The sequence below is a fragment of the Taudactylus pleione genome, unplaced genomic scaffold (genome assembly GCF_031769625.1).
Source record: "Taudactylus pleione unplaced genomic scaffold, aTauple2 ptg000070l, whole genome shotgun sequence".
NCBI classification, from domain to species: Eukaryota; Metazoa; Chordata; class Amphibia; order Anura; family Myobatrachidae; genus Taudactylus; species Taudactylus pleione.
The window spans coordinates 13,472,924-13,492,564 of NW_028284472.1; the positions used below are offsets into that span (position 1 = coordinate 13,472,924).

General features: G+C 49.7%; 1 protein-coding gene across 1 annotated transcript; it reads left to right on the forward strand.

Moving 5' to 3' along the window:
* Positions 1-1,224: 1,224 nt before the first annotated feature.
* LOC148533779 (uncharacterized) lies at positions 1,225-12,459 on the forward strand. The gene is made up of 3 exons (XM_088467357.1): positions 1,225-2,027; positions 3,826-3,927; positions 12,186-12,459. Exons 1-3 carry the CDS (start codon positions 1,778-1,780, stop codon positions 12,329-12,331), a joined length of 498 nt encoding a protein of 165 aa, XP_088323483.1. The 5' UTR covers positions 1,225-1,777; the 3' UTR covers positions 12,332-12,459.
* Positions 12,460-19,641: the final 7,182 nt, after the last annotated feature.

The window sequence follows — 19,641 nt, forward strand, 5'->3', positions numbered from 1 at the left end:
CAAGTGAAATAATTTGCTCCATCTGTGGATCTTTTAAAATATGTCCGTAATGACTACACCTGTGCACCTGCAGGGTGACCTGGAAAACGTGACCTGTGTGGGGTCCCGAGGACCGAGTTTGAGAACTACTGCAGTATAGTATAGCCCAGAGGTTCCCAACCAAGGTCCTTAAGGCACACTAACAGTCCAGGTTTTAAGGATAGCCACACTTAAACACAGGTGTCTTAATTAGTACCTCAGTTATTTTGATTTAACCATCTATGCTCAAGCATGGATTTCACTAAAACCTGGACTGTTAGTGTGCCTTGAGGACTGAGTTTGGGAAACACTGGTACAGCCTTTATACCAGAGGTTTCCATACTCCGCCATTACAGTCCATATTTTAAGGATATCCATGCCTGAGCACAGGTGACTTAATTAGTACCTTGTTCAATTTGATGGACTCAAGCATGAATATCCTTAAAACCTGCACTGTCATGGCGGAGTTTGGGAACCTCTGCTTTATGCTATACTGTATATATTTATACATGTGACAGAGTGATTATTCTTACTTTCTAATGTGCTCAATTATTATTATTTGCATGTTAGTGAGGTTTTGTTTTGTTTTTTCTGTTAACATACAATCAGGTCCCTCTAGGTCAGTGTTTCCTAACCTCGGTCCTCAAGGCACACTAACAGTCCAGGTTTTAAGGATAGCCATGCTTGAGCACAGATGATTAAATAAAAATAACTGAGGTACTAATACACCTGTGCTTAAGCATGGCTAGCCTTAAAACCTGGACTGTTGGGGACTGTGGTTGGGAACCCCTGCTCTAGGTTAACTCAGCTGTATACCCTTCCTGGAGTCCAGTTAGGAGTTAAATGCAGGCTGGGACCTGTTGTCCCACGAGCTACCTTTCAGTAGCTCTTCCCGGGAGAAGCCCGGTAAGAGAAGCAGCAGGGGGTGACGGGGGGCGGGGCCTGACTAGTCGCGTCATTAAGCCCCGCCCCTCACGGTAAAATTGCTGCGATTGGTTAGAATTTGCATAGGGGGCGGGGCCAAATGACATGATTCGTGTAGATTCACGTCTTAAACCCCGCCCCCTACACGGAGACCCGCGATCGCCGTCGGAATTCTCCTCATTCTGCCCACTTCACTAGGAAGTGGGCAGAATGCGGGAGAAATGCCTACCCTTCCGGGGGTGCGGGGGATTACCCGAAAAATCGGGAGCCTCCCGCGAAAACCGGGAGGGTAGGCATGTATGGGCTCGAGCTGTCTATTCTTCAGTGACCGCTCATGCTGGGAGCAACATAGACTCTCCTGGTTGCGTTTGGAGTGGAGACTGGAGTTAGACTGCCACTACACCGACTCTAGCAGTCTCTCTCCAGGACTGAATCTTTCTCCGTCCTCTGATAAGCTCCGCCCTCGTTTTCAGTTTTCCAGCCCCTTGGGTTCCTGGGGAAAAGAGATTGGTCTCTCCGTCGGCCATCTTTGTGTAGCCCACTACGGGTGCAGCCATTTTCTGTTAGTCCCTGCTTTCCAGCCAGATGTTTTTTTGTTTTGATTTGTATTGGTTTTTTTTGCAGAATATATTTATATATATCTATATATAAGGTAGTACATTAATATGAATGAAATATATGTTCACAGAGAGCTGTTGCAAAGCAAAATAACACACATGCCTGGCTACAACACAAAAGCAGCCATGTGCAGATGCTGAGGTCATGTGGTCAGACAGCCACACAGGGTTGCAATTGAATTGTTCATCATAAGCTGCTTCAGTCAGTTGCAGCCAGCATGTACAGGGCAGCTGCTTTCACCAAAAAGGAGCTGCTGGTCTTGACTCAGACCCTGGATGAACAGATGAGCTGTTCAGTGCCCAACTTCAGCATTAAACAAAGGAGTGCCGCTTACAGAGCCGCTAGGCGGCGCATACGCCGGCAGTGCAGGATGGAACGCACAGTTTTGCAATTGCGGAGAAGATGGGGCCATCTAAGGCACAGGCAGCCGGAGCTCCTGGAAAAGCTCCGCAGGAAGATTCATCGCCGTAAGTGTGCCGATAGATGGCGTGTTATTCCATACTTGCCAACTCTCCCTGATTGTCAGAGAGACTCCCTGAAATAGCAGCAATCTCCCTGACACCCTGAAGAGTCTAGCAATCTCCCTGATTGCACCTTATCCCTATTATGAAGCTGTTATATATAAAAAAAAACAACAGAGATATATACATTCAAATAGGATCATTAGCATCTTTTTCCTGCATTGGTTATAAGACACAATGGGGTAGATCAGATGTATGCAGCAGTGAAAAGAGTGGAGAAGTTACCCATGGCAACCAATCTCCTCCATACTTACCTACTCTCCCGGAGCCTTGCGGAGGCTCCCAAAATGTTGGGTATTCTCCCACACCCCCGGTAGAGTAGGCACTTCTCCTGCGTGCTGCTCACTTCCAAGGGATGCGGGCAGAATGCCTGCCCTCCAACATGTCCCCTTCCATCCGATACAAAATGCTCTGCTCCTGGGCTTCCCACCTAATGAATGATTGCAGACACCTGTGTTGAGCTTGTTAATAGATGAGGAAGGTGTATCACCACAGGTGGCTGCAATCATCAATGAAGAGAGAAATCCAGGAGCAGAGCTTTTTGTTCCGGATGGAAGGGGTCATGTTGGAGAGTCTGAGAATGGGGAGAATATTCCCGAGGATCGGCGGTCCGGGAGTAGGGGGTGGAGCTTAATGACGCCATTCTATAAGAATGGTGTTATTGGCCCGGCCTTCTAATTAAATGTGCACAATTTGCGGCAGTTTCCCGTGAGGGCAGGGGCTTGATGACACAGAGCGTCCAGCCCCGTCCCGATTACCGCACACCAGCTTTCTTGGGGATGAAAAATAAGAGGTAGGCCGTTATGATCAGCTCCTACCTGTTATTTTATAGAATGTACTTGATAAATGCAACGTCAAAGCTGATTGGTTGCTATGGTCAACTTGTTCACTTGCACTCCACTCTTCATACATTTATCCCAATGATCCCTATGGCTACATGCATTTTCTGAAAAGTATCAGTGTGTTTTCATCACCAAGTAGATCTTACTAACTGCATTGGGGCTCATTTACGTTTGGATATGTCAGTGTTATGACACGCCTCCCAGATGTAACAGTACACGCCCACTTTACCGCCATGCTCATTGGTGTTGCTTTCACAATCTCCCTGAAATGATTTTTCAAAAGTAGGCAAGTATGTGTTAATCAGTCTTTGACACTAGTTTGCATAATCGGCAAAAAAAACTTTCTTAGCTTTGTGCAGCAGAAGCCACACACCAAACAGGTCCTAGAGCTCCAATGTTGCAGTGTGAGCAAATGTGCCCAATTCTGTGGCTTACGTGACATTGGATACGGCCACCCCTTGTGTAAGCGAGCAACGTGTGTAACGTCAGGTACCTACAAGTCCCTGACACCTACCGTGTGAGCATACTTGTCAAAGTTTAATTTCTCCCCTCCAGTAGAATGCCTGGAAGGACGAGTCAGCTGATCACTGAGGGGGCGGGACCAGATGTTTTGTGTCATTAAGTACCACCCCCTTGTAGCATAATGCTGCAAATCGCAGGTCCCAGAAAAGAGGTCGGGGCCAAGATGATACGATACTCTGAGAATCGCGCCTCCTAGTCCCACCTATTTCAGTGGGAAGTGGGAGGGTCACTTACTCTTCCTGGAGTCCGTGGGACTCCCTAAATATTTCATAGCTCCATGCCCTGCAATGCTTCCATCTCTGCATTGTGGAGCCCTGGACACCATTTAGCCTCAGAGTATAATGTATAAGAACCTACAGCGTCTCTCTTGTGTGTCACAGGAAAACGACGTGCCCAGGAGGAGGAGGAGGGGCCAGCAGAGGAGACTGAGCCAGAGAAGTCTGAGGGGGGCAGCAGTGTGGACGTCCAGGATGATCCTACCGGTACATAAATGTGTCATTTTCCCTTTATATTTGCTATTTTTGATGTTACATTACTTTACGGATAATGGTGCAGGCCTGAGATGAGTCAGTGCTGGTGGCATCTCGTGGGTGAGACACAAACACGCACACATACAAACACACAACCAGAGGAGTAGCGTGTAGCCAGGGTACCCGGAGCACGTGTGGGCTACGGCGCCTCCCCCTCAAGTGTTCCAGGGAGGAGGCGGGTCCATGTGGGATTAATGTAAAGTAAAAATAAAGATATGGGGCAGCCCCCTGTAGTGGTGCCCATATGCAGTGCCCCCCTGTGCCCCAGGAGAGGACCCCCTTATGCAGGCTCTAGTAGTGCCCCCAGTAGTGATCCCCCCTATGCAGTGCTCCTTATACAGTGCCCCCAATAGTGGTCCCCCCTGTGCAGTGCCCCCAGTAGTGATCCCCCCTATGCAGTGCCCCTTATACATGCCCCCAGTAGTGGTCCCCCCTGTGCAGTGCCCCCAGTAGTGGTACCCCCTGTGCAGTGCCCCTTATATAGTGCCCCCCATTAGCAGTCCCCCCCACCCATGCAGGGCCCCCAATAGTGGTAACCCTTATGCTGTGCCCAATAAATAGTGGCCCCAGTTGTAGTTCCCCTCCCCTACGCAGTACCCACAGTATTGTCCTTTATATAGAGCTCCCAGTAGTGGCTCCCGATGTAGTGCCCCCAGTAGCAGTCCCCCCCTTGTAGTGCCCCTAGTAGTAGTCCCCCCCTTGTAGTGCCCCTAGTAGTAGTCCCCCCCCCAGTAGTAGTCTCCCCCCGTTGTAGTGCCTCCAGTAGTAGTCTCCCCCCCTGGTAGTGCCCCTAGTAGTACTCCCCACCTTGTAGGCTCCCCAGTAGTGGTCTCCCCCCTTGTAGGGTCCCCAGTAGTGGTCTCCCCCCTTGTAGGGCCCCCAGTAGTGGTCTCCCCCTTGTAGTGCCCCCCCCCAGTAGACAGAAAAAAACACTTACCTGAATCCCCGCTCCCGCCGCCACCATCCGCTCCTCCGTCTGTCCTCCTGGGCCAGCCCGCTCTGCATTATGGGAGAGACGTCATGACGCCTCTCCCATTAATCACTGCAGGAGCCGGAAGATGGAGTGGCTCCTGCAGTGGGCGCAGCAGCAGCCAATGAGAGTCTGACAGACTCTCATTGACTGCTAATTAAAACAAACACGCGGCTGTGTGTTAGTCACTGTATTGTGCTGACCGAACTCCGTCCGGTCAGCGCTACACGCGCTGTGCAGCTGTGTCACAGACGGCCAGCATAGCGCAGCGGCCCGGGGGGTACATGGCACCCTGCCCCCTGGCCCAGCCCTCCTCTGCCCGGCAGGCTGTCAGCTTAGACAGCTGCCAGGTACACAGCGGCCGGCTCTTCCGGACACCTTCGCGCCTGGAGCTTGCGCTCCACTGGAACCGCCCTCCCTATGCCCCTGCGCACAACACATGCTAAAAAACACAAAAGCAGTCAGAAATAAGCCTTGATTTTATAATCACCTTCTGTAAGATCATGCCATAAAATATACACGTGTCCGAATACACTGTGGCGTCAGTTGCGCCAAAGCCAAACAGCCCCCCTCGGTGCGCCAGGTCCAGGCCAATTCGACTTCGCCGAGCGTCCTCTTCACTCAAAATGTGCACAAATAAAACAACTGGCCACAAAACGACTCCACTAGATTACACTGATCAATATGATGTGCGACACTGATACATCTGTGTGCGACTGAGTCTGACTCTGCGTAAGAAGGGCACCGATGCAGCGGCTTTTTCTCACGCCAAGTTCCCTTGCGCTTCGACTGCGACTTTGTACGTGTTTAATACTAATTCCTGTGAGGTTGAAGTTGCAGCCCAGCGTCAGTACTGCACTGTGAGTGGTGATTCGCTGCGTCTGTACTGCACTGTGAGTGGTGATTCGTACTGCACTGTGAGTGGTGATTCACTGCGTCTGTACTGCACTGTGAGTGGTGAGTCGCTGCGTCTGTACTGCACTGAGTGGTGAGTCGCTGCGTCTGTACTGCACTGAGTGGTGATTCGTACTGCACTGTGAGTGGTGATTCGCTGAGTCTGTACTGCACTGTGAGTGGTGATTCGCTGCGTCTGTACTGCACTGTGAGTGGTGATTCGCTGAGTCTGTACTGCACTGTGAGTGGTGATTCGCTGCGTCTGTACTGCACTGTGAGTGGTGATTCGCTGCGTCTGTACTGCACTGTGAGTGGTGATTCGCTGCGTCTGTAATGCACTGTGAGTGGTGAATCGCTGAGTCTGTACTGCACTGTGAGTGGTGATTCGCTGCGTCTGTACTGCACTGTGAGTGGTGATTCGCTGCGTCTGTAATGCACTGTGAGTGGTGATTCGCTGAGTCTGTACTGCACTGTGAGTGGTGATTCGCTGCGTCTGTACTGCACTGTGAGTGGTGATTTGCTGCGTCTGTACTGCACTGTGAGTGGTGATTCGCTGAGTCTGTACTGCACTGTGAGTGGTGATTCGCTGCGTCTGTACTGCACTGAGTGGTGATTCGCTGCGTCTGTACTGCACTGTGAGTGGTGATTCGCTGCGTCTGTACTGCACTGTGAGTGGTGATTCGCTGCGTCTGTACTGCACTGTGAGTGGTGATTCGCTGCGTCTGTACTGCACTGTGAGTGGTGAGTCGCTGCGACTGTACTGCACTGTGAGTGGTGAGTCGCTGCGTCTGTACTGCACTGAGTGGTGATTCGCTGCGTCTGTACTGCACTGTGAGTGGTGATTCGCTGCGTCTGTACTGCACTGTGAGTGGTGATTCGCTGCGTCTGTACTGCACTGTGAGTGGTGATTCGCTGCGTCTGTACTGCACTGTGAGTGGTGATTCGCTGCGTCTGTACTGCACTGTGAGTGGTGAGTCGCTGCGTCTGTACTGCACTGAGTGGTGATTCGCTGCGTCTGTACCGCACTGTGAGTGGTGATTCGCTGCGTCTGTACCGCACTGTGAGTGGTGATTCGCTGCGTCTGTACTGCACTGTGAGTGGTGATTCGCTGCGTCTGTACCGCACTGTGAGTGGTGATTCGCTGAGTCTGTACCGCACTGTGAGTGGTGATTCGCTGAGTCTGTACCGCACTGTGAGTGGTGATTCGCTGCGTCTGTACCGCACTGTGAGTGGTGATTCGCTGCGTCTGTACCGCACTGTGAGTGGTGATTCGCTGCGTCTGTACCGCACTGTGAGTGGTGATTCGCTGCGTCTGTACCGCACTGAGTGGTGATTCGCTGCGTCTGTTCTGCACTGTGAGTGGTGATTCGCTGCGTCTGTACCGCACTGTGAGTGGTGATTCGCTGCGTCTGTACCGCACTGTGAGTGGTGATTCGCTGCGTCTGTACTGCACTGTGAGTGGTGAGTCGCTGCGTCTGTACTGCACTGAGTGGTGATTCGCTGCGTCTGTACTGCACTGTGAGTGGTTATTCGCTGCGTCTGTACTGCACTGTGAGTGGTGATTCGCTGCGTCTGTACTGCACTGTGAGTGGTGAGTCGCTGCGTCTGTACTGCACTGTGAGTGGTGAGTCGCTGCGTCTACTGCACTGTGAGTGGTGAGTCGCTGCGTCTGTACTGCACTGTGAGTGGTGATTCGCTGCGTCTGTACTGCACTGTGAGTGGTGATTCGCTGCGTCTGTACTGCACTGTGAGTGGTGATTCGCTGCGTCTGTACTGCACTGTGAGTGGTGATTCGCTGCGTCTGTACTGCACTGAGTGGTGATTCGCTGCGTCTGTACTGCACTGTGAATGGTGATTCGCTGCGTCTGTACTGCACTGTGAGTGGTGATTTGCTGCGTCTGTACTGCACTGTGAGTGGTGAGTCGCTGTGTCTGTACTGCGAGTGGTGAGTCGCTACGTCTGTAATGCACTGTGAGTGGTGAGTCGCTGCGTCTGTACTGCACCGTGAGTGGTGAGTCGCTGCGTCTGTACTGCACTGTGAGTGGTGATTCGCTGCGTCTGTACTGCACTGTGAGTGGTGATTCGCTGCGTCTGTACTGCACTGTGAGTGGTGATTCGCTGCGTCTGTACTGCACTGTGAGTGGTGATTCGCTGCGTCTGTACTGCACTGTGAGTGGTGATTCGCTGCGTCTGTACTGCACTGTGAGTGGTGATTTGCTGCGTCTGTACTGCACTGTGAGTGGTGAGTCGCTGTGTCTGTACTGCGAGTGGTGAGTCGCTACGTCTGTAATGCACTGTGAGTGGTGAGTCGCTGCGTCTGTACTGCACTGTGAGTGGTGATTCGCTGCGTCTGTACTGCACTGTGAGTGGTGATTCGCTGCGTCTGTACTGCACTGAGTGGTGATTCCCTGCATCTGTACCGCACTGTGAGTGGTGATTTGCTGCGTCTGTACCGCACTGTGAGTGGTGATTCACTGCGTCTGTACTGCACTGTGAGTGGTGAGTCGCTGCGTCTGTACTGCACTGAGTGGTGATTCGTACTGCACTGTGAGTGGTGATTCGCTGCGTCTGTACTGCACTGAGTGGTGAGTCGCTGCGTCTGTACTGCACTGAGTGGTGATTCGTACTGCACTGTGAGTGGTGATTCGCTGCGTCTGTACTGCACTGTGAGTGGTGATTCGCTGAGTCTGTACTGCACTGTGAGTGGTGATTCGCTGCGTCTGTACTGCACTGTGAGTGGTGATTCGCTGCGTCTGTACTGCACTGTGAGTGGTGATTCGCTGCGTCTGTACTGCACTGTGAGTGGTGATTCGCTGAGTCTGTACTGCACTGAGTGGTGATTCGCTGCGTCTGTACTGCACTGAGTGGTGATTCGCTGCGTCTGTACTGCACTGAGTGGTGATTCGCTGCGTCTGTACTGCACTGTGAGTGGTGATTCGCTGCGTCTGTACTGCACTGTGAGTGGTGATTCGCTGCGTCTGTACTGCACTGTGAGTGGTGATTCGCTGCGTCTGTACTGCACTGTGAGTGGTGATTCGCTGCGTCTGTACTGCACTGTGAGTGGTGATTCGCTGCGTCTGTACTGCACTGTGAGTGGTGAGTCGCTGCGTCTGTACTGCACTGTGAGTGGTGATTCGCTGCGTCTGTACTGCACTGTGAGTGGTGATTCGCTGCGTCTGTACTGCACTGTGAGTGGTGATTCGCTGCGTCTGTACTGCACTGTGAGTGGTGAGTCGCTGCGTCTGTACTGCACTGTGAGTGGTGAGTCGCTGCGTCTGTACTGCACTGTGAGTGGTGAGTCGCTGCGTCTGTACTGCACTGTGAGTGGTGAGTCGCTGCGTCTGTAATGCACTGTGAGTGGTGAGTCGCTGCGTCTGTAATGCACTGTGAGTGGTGACTCGCTGCGTCTGTACTGCACTGTGAGTGGTGATTCGCTGAGTCTGTACTGCACTGTGAGTGGTGATTCGCTGAGTCTGTACTGCACTGTGAGTGGTGATTCGCTGCGTCTGTACTGCACTGTGAGTGGTGATTCGCTGCGTCTGTACTGCACTGTGAGTGGTGATTCGCTGCGTCTGTACTGCACTGTGAGTGGTGAGTCGCTGCGTCTGTACCGCACTGAGTGGTGATTCGCTGCGTCTGTACCGCACTGAGTGGTGATTCGCTGCGTCTGTACCACACTGTGAGTGGTGATTCGCTGCGTCTGTACCGCACTGTGAGTGGTGATTCGCTGCGTCGGTACTGCACTGTGAGTGGTGAGTCGCTGCGTCTGTACTGCACTGAGTGGTGAGTCGCTGCGTCTGTACTGCACTGAGTGGGGATTCGTACTGCACTGTGAGTGGTGATTCGCTGCGTCTGTACTGCACTGTGAGTGGTGATTCGCTGAATCTGTACTGCACTGTGAGTGGTGATACGCTGAATCTGTACTGCACTGTGAGTGGTGAGTCGCTGCGTCTGTACTGCACTGTGAGTGGTGAGTCGCTGCGTCTGTACTGCACTGAGTGGTGATTCGCTGCGTCTGTACTGCACTGTGAGTGGTGATTCGCTGCGTCTGTACTGCACTGTGAGTGGTGATTCGCTGCGTCTGTACTGCACTGTGAGTGGTGATTCGCTGCGTCTGTACTGCACTGTGAGTGGTGATTCGCTGCGTCAGTACTGCACTGTGAGTGGTGATTCGCTGCGTCTGTACTGCACTGTGAGTGGTGATTCGCTGAGTCTGTACTGCACTGTGAGTGGTGATTCGCTGAGTCTGTACTGCACTGTGAGTGGTGATTCGCTGCGTCTGTACTGCACTGTGAGTGGTGATTCGCTGCGTCTGTACCGCACTGTGAGTGGTGATTCGCTGCGTCTGTACTGCACTGTCAGTGGTGAGTCGCTGCGTCTGTACTGCACTGTGAGTGGTGAGTCGCTGCGTCTGTACTGCACTGTGAGTGGTGAGTCGCTGCATCTGTACTGCACTGTGAGTGGTGATTCGCTGCGTCTGCGTCTGTACTGCACTGTGAGTGGTGATTCGCTGCGTCTGTACTGCACTGTGAGTGGTGATTCGCTGCGTCAGTACTGCACTGTGAGTGGTGATTCGCTGCGTCTGTACTGCACTGTGAGTGGTGATTCGCTGAGTCTGTACTGCACTGTGAGTGGTGATTCGCTGAGTCTGTACTGCACTGTGAGTGGTGATTCGCTGCGTCTGTACTGCACTGTGAGTGGTGATTCGCTGCGTCTGTACCGCACTGTGAGTGGTGATTCGCTGCGTCTGTACTGCACTGTCAGTGGTGAGTCGCTGCGTCTGTACTGCACTGTGAGTGGTGAGTCGCTGCGTCTGTACTGCACTGTGAGTGGTGAGTCGCTGCATCTGTACTGCACTGTGAGTGGTGATTCGCTGCGTCTGCGTCTGTACTGCACTGTGAGTGGTGATTCGCTGCGTCTGTACTGCACTGTGAGTGGTGATTCGCTGCGTCAGTACTGCACTGTGAGTGGTGATTCGCTGCGTCTGTACTGCACTGTGAGTGGTGATTCGCTGAGTCTGTACTGCACTGTGAGTGGTGATTCGCTGAGTCTGTACTGCACTGTGAGTGGTGATTCGCTGCGTCTGTACTGCACTGTGAGTGGTGATTCGCTGCGTCTGTACCGCACTGTGAGTGGTGATTCGCTGCGTCTGTACTGCACTGTCAGTGGTGAGTCGCTGCGTCTGTACTGCACTGTGAGTGGTGAGTCGCTGCGTCTGTACTGCACTGTGAGTGGTGAGTCGCTGCATCTGTACTGCACTGTGAGTGGTGATTCGCTGCGTCTGCGTCTGTACTGCACTGTGAGTGGTGATTCGCTGCGTCTGTACTGCACTGTGAGTGGTGATTCGCTGCGTCTGTACTGCACTGTGAGTGGTGATTCGCTGCGTCTGTACTGCACTGTGAGTGGTGATTCGCTGCGTCCGTTCTGCACTGTGAGTGGTGATTCGCTGCGTCCGTACTGCACTGTGAGTGGTGATTCTCTGCGTCCGTACTGCACTGTGAGTGGTGAGTCGCTGCGTCCGTACTGCACTGTGAGTGGTGAGTCGCTGCGTCCGTACTGCACTGTGAGTGGTGAGTCGCTGCGTCTGTACTGCACTGTGAGTGGTGATTCGCTGCGTCTGTACTGCACTGTGAGTGGTGATTCGCTGCGTCCGTACTGCACTGTGAGTGGTGCTTCGCTGCGTCTGCACTGTGAGTGGTGATTCGCTGCGTCCGTACTGCACTGTGAGTGGTGATTCGCTGCGTCTGTACTGCACTGAGTGGTGATTCGCTGCGTCTGTACTGCACTGTGAGTGGTGATTCTCTGCGTCTGTACTGTACTGTGAGTGGTGATTCGCTGCGTCTGTACTGCACTGTGAGTGGTGATTCGCTGCGTCTGTACTGCACTGTGAGTGGTGATTCGCTGCGTCTGTACTGCACTGAGTGGTGATTCGCTGCGTCTGTACTGCACTGTGAGTGGTGATTCGCTGCGTCTGTACTGCACTGAGTGGTGATTCGCTGCGTCTGTACTGCACTGTGAGTGGTGATTCGCTGCGTCTGTACTGCACTGTGAGTGGTGATTCGCTGCGTCAGTACTGCACTGTGTGTGGTGATTCGCTGCGTCTGCAATACAAATAAAATGCTAAATTGAAAGAAAAATATGCTGCGCTGCAGCTTTCGGAGCGTCTCTCTGGCGCCGGGGTCTTTCGCCATTTGGCGTATATTAAGGATAGGTGTATGAGGACACATCTGTGTGTGCAGAAACCAACCCCTATTGCTGCGCCTGTAGTGTGTAATAATGATGTGTTGTTATTACATAGCTATGTCTGCTTTACGTGTGCCTTGTGGGTTTTTCATTTATCTTACAGCTGTGGAGGAACTTGAGCTGCCCGCGAACTTCTTACGGAAACGCCAGCAGGTCCATTTGCGGGTGATGGTGGAGGAGTTAAGTCGCATTCGTAGGAGCCTGGACTTTATAATAGAGAACCTCGCAACCCTCGTGGACACGCTCTAATATTCATAGTAAATGTATTTAAACAATGTCGTTTTGTTAAAAAAATAATAATAATAATATAAATGTATTTACGTGGTTGTTTGTTCATGTTTGTTTACATGATTGTGTTTTATTTTTGTAAAAGAGAAAGAGAATAACAAATAAAATAAATACTGTTTATATGTCCTTTTGCCATGAAAGTTGTTTACTTCAAGTGAAGAGAATGCCTATTATTTACTTATTAACCGTTATTTATAATGTACTTATTCCGTAGCCCCGTACAGAGAATAATCAGTCACTTACATCACTCCCTGCCCCAGTGGAGCTTACAATCTATATTCCGCACATACACACTAGGGATCATTTTTGTCAGAATCCAATTAACCTAACGGTGTGTTTTCGGAGTATGAAAAGAAACCGGAGCACCCGGAGGAAACCCATGCAAACATGGGAAGAACATACAAACTCCACACATATGTGTCCTTGATCACGAATTAAACTTGTGACCTCGAGGCAGTAATACCAACCACTACGCCAACTGTGCTTATATTTGGGATTGTGTGTTATAGGGTCTGTAGTTTACACCTATACCTCTGATGGTAATAGTATAAGTGTAAAGTCTAAATGTACATAAATGCAAATGCATGGGGAATGACCCTGGCCAGCTGCGTAACTCATGTACACAATAGCTGTAGTATACTGTATAATGCACTTTTACTAGCGATGTGGCCATAACATAAAGTATAAGGAATGGAACGGAGCTGCTGAGCATCCCCAGTGACAGCAGCTTCTCCTACCCAGTCTGCTGTGTGTGTGGGATCTGAGCGCTTAATCAGCACAGCGGATAAGAGAGCAGCTGTCAGGTAGAAGAGACAGGCGTCTCACCATGATGGTGGGAGAATGTGTACTTAGAAAGCTCAGTCCTGTCTCCTACTGGTTTGTGTATATATATTATGGGTGGTTTAACCTTCTCCTGGCCACTTATGTATATGAGATAGATATGTTTGTTTAACCTTTTCCTGGCCAATATGAGATAAATATGTTTGATATAGAAAATGTGTCTTTTAGACTCTCCCTTTCCGCCTTTACTATAGACCAGTAGCGGCTCCTGTCCTCTTACCTGACGGGGGCTGCCGCTGCTGCTAGTCTGGCCATGGCCGGCCGGGTCCCGGCGCAATGAAATTGGCAGGTGCCAGGACCAACGAATGCGCATGAGCGGCCGTGGCGCCGCACATGCGCATAACACCAGCTTCTGGGGACTGTATTGTCTGCAGTCCCGAAAAGCCCTGTAGGGCTACCCAAAAGGCAGAGCACGCTCTCTGATAATCGCAGCCCCTGGGGAAGGAGACACCTCCCCCTGGGGCTGCCTGGGAGTGACTGGCAGGTGGCGCTTCCAATGGGAAGCCACCTCCAGTCACAGTGTAGCCAGGGCTGTGACGGACTGCACTGGCTCACTGAAGAGGATTTTACTGGGGGGGGCTGCAGCCTCGCTGCCCATAGGTAAAATCCGCCACTACTATAGACCAACTTTTCCCAAACTTGGTCTTCAGGGAATCCCAACAGTGCATGTTTACAGGTTTCCTCAATATCACATTTTAAATAATTAGCACCACCTGCGGATTTAAAACAAATGTGTCAGCCAGTAATTGTTGCACCAACTAGGAGATCTGGAAAACATGCACTGTTAGGGGTCCCTGAGGATTGAGTTTGTGAAACACTGCTTTAGACCATCCACAGTGTTAATTATTTATATTGTATTACGTACACTTTCCAGCGTATGAGAAGACTAATGTGTACATATATGTCTAGGGCCGGTGCTAGGTTCTTCTGCCGCTCTTCAAGACTCCTGACCTTGCTCCAATAACTTCATACATGTTGGTGTTAAAACCTTCATAAAGTTTCTTTTACACAAAAAGTGCAAAGTGGTTAAAAAGGTCCTAATATTTTAATGGGTATAAGTTAGTAGGGGCAGGGTACGGGATGCCAGCGCTCTGGATCTCGGCAGTCATAATCCCGACCCCGGCATCCCGACAGGGTTAGGATACCAACACTTGCTAGTCAGTATCCTAATCCTCCCCCTCTCCCTGCCCCCAATCCTAACCCTCCTTTTCTAGTGTCTAAACCTAACCTCCCCCTCCACGCACCCTAAACCTAACCCTCCCCCCTTAGTGCCTAACCCACCCCCTAGTGCCTAACCCTGACCCTCCCCCTAACCGCAGTACTTACCATTGGGATGGCGTTGCCGGGATTCTGTCAGGTGTTGGGATTCCGGCACCGGCATTCTAAGCATCGGCATCCCGACTGTCGTTATTGTGACCGAATCCAGTTAGTAGACCTATATGTTCTGTAACAGCTGTACACATTTTACATTCTATATTTGGTGTTACACAGTGGTGTTTATTACGTAATGAGTATAATCACTGTTATTTACTTATTTATTAGCAGTTATTTATATGGCGCACACGTATACCGCAGCGCTTTTAGGGAATATTTCAGTCGTTCACTGCAGCCTGCCCCAGTGAAGCTTACAACCTATATTCCCTATAACTCTGACACACATGCACTGGGGTTCATTTCTGTCAGGAGCCAATTAACCTACATGTATGTTTGTGGAGGAAAATCCATGCAAACACGGAAAGAACATACAAACTCCACAGGAGCATTTGTGTATATCAGGGACGGGGAACCTCAGGCCCGCGGAATCATTTAGTCTGGCCCTCTAGAATGTCACCCTGCAGCCAGAATCTATGCAGCAGGGCCGCCTGGACCGTCCTTAGGACGCTTCAGATGGTCACACCGCTGCCCTTACAGCTCCCCGGAGCATCCTCAGGATGCTCCGGGCATTGCTGTAATCACCGGCGGTTGTGGCCCTTCCGTGTTATGTCACTTGGAGGTGGCGTGGCCTGCACAGGGCCCGCAAATGTTATATATATCAAAATGGCCTTTGGCAGAAAAAGGTTCCCCGCCCCGGGTGTATTTGTTTGGGTGAGGCCAGTCATGATGGTGAGTTATGTGCTGCCAGCGTGGCCTTATTCTCCATATGTGCAAATTTCCATATCAACGTGGCGCAATTGCTGCACGTGCAGAGTGACCCGTATCTTTCAGGTGTGATTCTGCATTATATATATATATATATATATATATATATATATATATATATATACACGCCACATTTGTGTTCGCTTTTTCGGAATGCAAGTTGCACCCATTTTGCTACTTATACCCTCCTTGGTGCTGATACTGCTACACGCAGTTAGTACTTGCTCAGCCTCCTTTGCAGGGGCGATTCTAGAGATGGGCCCATGTGTAGCGGGCCCCGATTGTGCAGCACCCACCCTATGCCAGCAGTAAGTGTCCCCCTATACTTGCTCTTGCGTCGCCATCTTTATGGTGAAATATTCAGATATATGATGCAGCAGTAGTAAGTATAGGGGGGGCCACAGGGGGCAGGAAGTCCGGTGCGGGGTCTCCCTTGTCCCATGGATCCCTGTGTACCGTAAGCCCTGAACCCATAATAGACACATGACTGCTCACAGTGAATGAGTATAGAGCTCTTTGTAGTGCAGCCAGCTACAGGTGTTACCATCCCATTATATAGCGAGGCCTCCTGCTATCTACACACACAGAACCCTGTCAGCCGGACATATGCAGCTTGCATAGTTGGAAACCATTGAAATCTAAGCACCAACAGTGAAGTGGAGCAGAACAAACACAGATGTCTCCTCCATCTGCTCAGAATTATTTCCCTGTTACGATCCAATGAAGGTTAGTTAAACAGAGAATCAGAGGCAGGGACATGACACCAGTGCGATATTGTGTATTAGCGTTACCGCTAATGTTTTGTATTTACACCTGTAGCGGACACACATATGGGCGGGAGAGTTGGTGCACAGAGCATACGTATTTATGTAACGCTGGTTTTATTCCAAATTCCCCCCATAGGTCTCAGAGTTGCTGCTAATAAACCCATCTAGATATTGTGGCTCGTTTTATGCAACGAGATCTGAATCTTTAGAAGTCATTGTTTCGTTAGATCCTGATTTTCAGCAAGTTTCCTTTTTTTTTCTAGTCTCTGACGAGTCGTAATAAGAGGTGCCCTGCACCCGGGGTAGATAGGCAGGTGCGTGAATCAGTGCAAACTATACTTTAGATGGCAGTTAACCTCCCTCTCTATAGCTCTGTAGCTGCCAATAGCTAAAGCTGGGTACACACTGGAAGGAGGCGACCCAGTGACACAATGTAACGATGCAATATATAATGTAACAGAACCGTGTCACCCGTGGAATCGCCCCATCTGATGTGCAGCACGTCAGATGGGACGATGCGACCACCCTATTCATGAAACAGTGAATTGGGTGGATTTGGGAGTACACTAAACCCAAGTTAATTTAAAGTTAAGGTTTAGTTATCCAGTGAGAGAGAGAATTGTTTTAAGTTGCTCAATGCACATTGCCATATTGTTAGAATAGCACCTCTGACACCTCATCATCTTGTCAGAAGATAAATGACTACCGTCATTAACTGGACACAAATTTTTGGACGATATTCACAAGGTGGCCGCTGGTCTTTGTATTCTGAGAGCAAAGGAGATTGTATAATGGGAATATGTTGCTCTAATCATCTAGTTTTATTAAAAAAAAGATAGTAAACAGGCAAAGTAATAATAATAATAATAATAAACAAATCTGCAGCATACATAATTGCTGGGAGGGTCGTCTGTTCGAGCCACTGAATATGGCAACACTCTGAATATGGCAACACTCTGAATATGGCAACACTCGGCAGCATGCAGCGAGTAATTTCTGCTTTATTTTCTGAGCTGTTGTAACTCTCCAGAAAAACAAGACCAGAAACCCTGCTGTATAAATGTTTGGATGTGTTTTGTTCCACATTAAAGTAGAAATGTGCAGTTTTGTTTTCCTGAAAGCTGAACACACTCAAACTTATGGTTTCCTAGTCGAAATGAGTCCCAGCTTTCATCACTTCTGGGGTTCTGAGGCTCAGGTCTGCTGCAAGTCCGGATCTCAGATTTAAAAAATCATAAGTGAGGGAGGGCTGAGGCAACAGAAGAGCCTCAAAGGTGATAAAGAGATACAGGACTCTGTGATACAGAGGTGCAGAGCTGTGATACAGAGGTGCAGAGCTGTGATAAAGAGGTGCAGAGCTGTGATACAGAGGTGCAGAGCTGTGATACAGAGGTGCAGAGCTGTGATAAAGAGATACAGGACTGTGATACAGAGGTGCAGAGCTGTGATAAAGAGATACAGGACTGTGATAAAGAGGTGCAGAGCTGTGATACAGAGGTGCAGAGCTGTGATACAGAGGTGCAGAGCTGTGATACAGAGATACAGGACTGTGATACAGAGGTGCAGAGCTGTGATAAAGAGATACAGGACTGTGATACAGAGGTGCAGAGCTGTGATACAGAGGTGCAGAGCTGTGATAAAGAGATACAGGACTGTGATACAGAGGTGCAGAGCTGTGATAAAGAGATACAGGACTGTGATAAAGAGGTGCAGAGCTGTGATACAGAGGTGCAGAGCTGTGATACAGAGATGCAGAGCTGTGATACAGAGGTGCAGAGCTGTGATACAGAGATGCAGAGCTGTGATACAGAGATGCAGAGCTGTGATACAGAGGTGCAGAGCTGTGATACAGAGGTGCAGAGCTGTGATACAGAGGTGCAGAGCTGTGATACAGAGGTGTAGAGTTGTGATACAGAGATGTAGAGCTGTGATACAGAGGTGCAGAGCTGTGATACAGAGGTGCAGAGCTGTGATAAAGAGGTGCAGAGCTGTGATACAGAGATGTAGAGCTGTGATACAGAGGTGCAGAGCTGTGATACAGAGGTGCAGAGCTGTGATACAGAGGTGCAGAGCTGTGATACAGAGATACAGGACTGTGATACAGAGGTGCAGAGCTGTGATATAGAGGTGCAGAGCTGTGATACAGAGATGCACGTAACGAAGGTCTGGAGCAGGGTTGAGCCCTGCAATGTGATGGGTTTCCAATGAGGATAGACTGTAACAGTGCAGTTGGCAACTGTAGAAGAAGTAACCCCAGTGTCCGTATGAGTCAATAATAACACGTAAACCAAATAGTGTAGCGTAGAATGGAATAGCAGTAATAGAGCAGGATAACAACGGAAAGACAATGGCAATGCTGAGCTCTGTAGTGCAGCTATTATACCAGATATTGCAACTGATTTTGATGCTTACGTGAATCCAGAATCTTATCAATCTCAAGGTGTCAGTTATACGTAGATGTACAAACCGATTAAGGAGTTAGGTACACACATAGTTGGAGTTAACTGTAACTTACTGTACAAGCCACCGGATTGATCATTTTTACAATACGGAAAGGCCCAATATACTGGGGGGGCAAATTTCATAGTGGGTACTGTAAGTCGAAGATTTCTAGTGGACAACCAGACACGATCACCGACAGAATATTTAGGAACAGCCGAAAGTTTTCGATCAGCAAAAATTGTATAATTATGAGAGGCTTTCCTAAGACACTTATGTACCTGTCTCCAAATTCTGGAAAAGGAGTAGCTTTGGCTGCCGAAACGTCCACTGTAGGAACTGATTGAAGCTCAGGAACTAGAGGATGCCGGCCACAGTTGGCGAAAAAGGGACTTACACCTGTAGCAGACGAATAGTGAAAATTATGGGCAAACTCAGCCCAAGGCACAAAATCCATCCAGTCGTCTTGAGAAGAGGAAATATACATTCTCAAGAAGGTCTCCAAATCCTGGTTCACTCTTTCGGTTTGTCCATTTGACTGAGGATGATATGCAGAAGAAAATTGTAATTTAATTTGTAATGACGAACATAACGCCCTCCAAAAACGAGCAACAAACTGAACACCACAATCAGACACTATGTCAGTCCATGAAGACGGAATATCTCCTTGATAAAAATTTGTGCTCGTTTGGGGGCTGATGGAATTCGTGCCAAAGGACAAACACGGGCCATTTTGGTAAAACGATCCACCACTACCCAAATAGCCGTACACCCCCTGGATTCGGGAAGATCTGTAATAAAATCCATGGAAAGATGGGTCCATGGTTGGGTAGGGATGGGTAGTGGATGCAGGGGACCATAGGAGACTGCCGGGAGGATTTATGTTGTACACATTTAGAACAAGAACGTTTAAACTCTTGAATATCTTTTTTCATGGAGGACCACCAATATGAACGTTGCAGGAATTAATACATTTTATGAACCCCTGGATGTCCAGAGAAACGAGAATTATGAGCCCAAGAAAGGAGTTTACCTCGTAATTCAGGTGCCACAAATATCCTTCCAGGAGGAGGATCAGGAGAGATG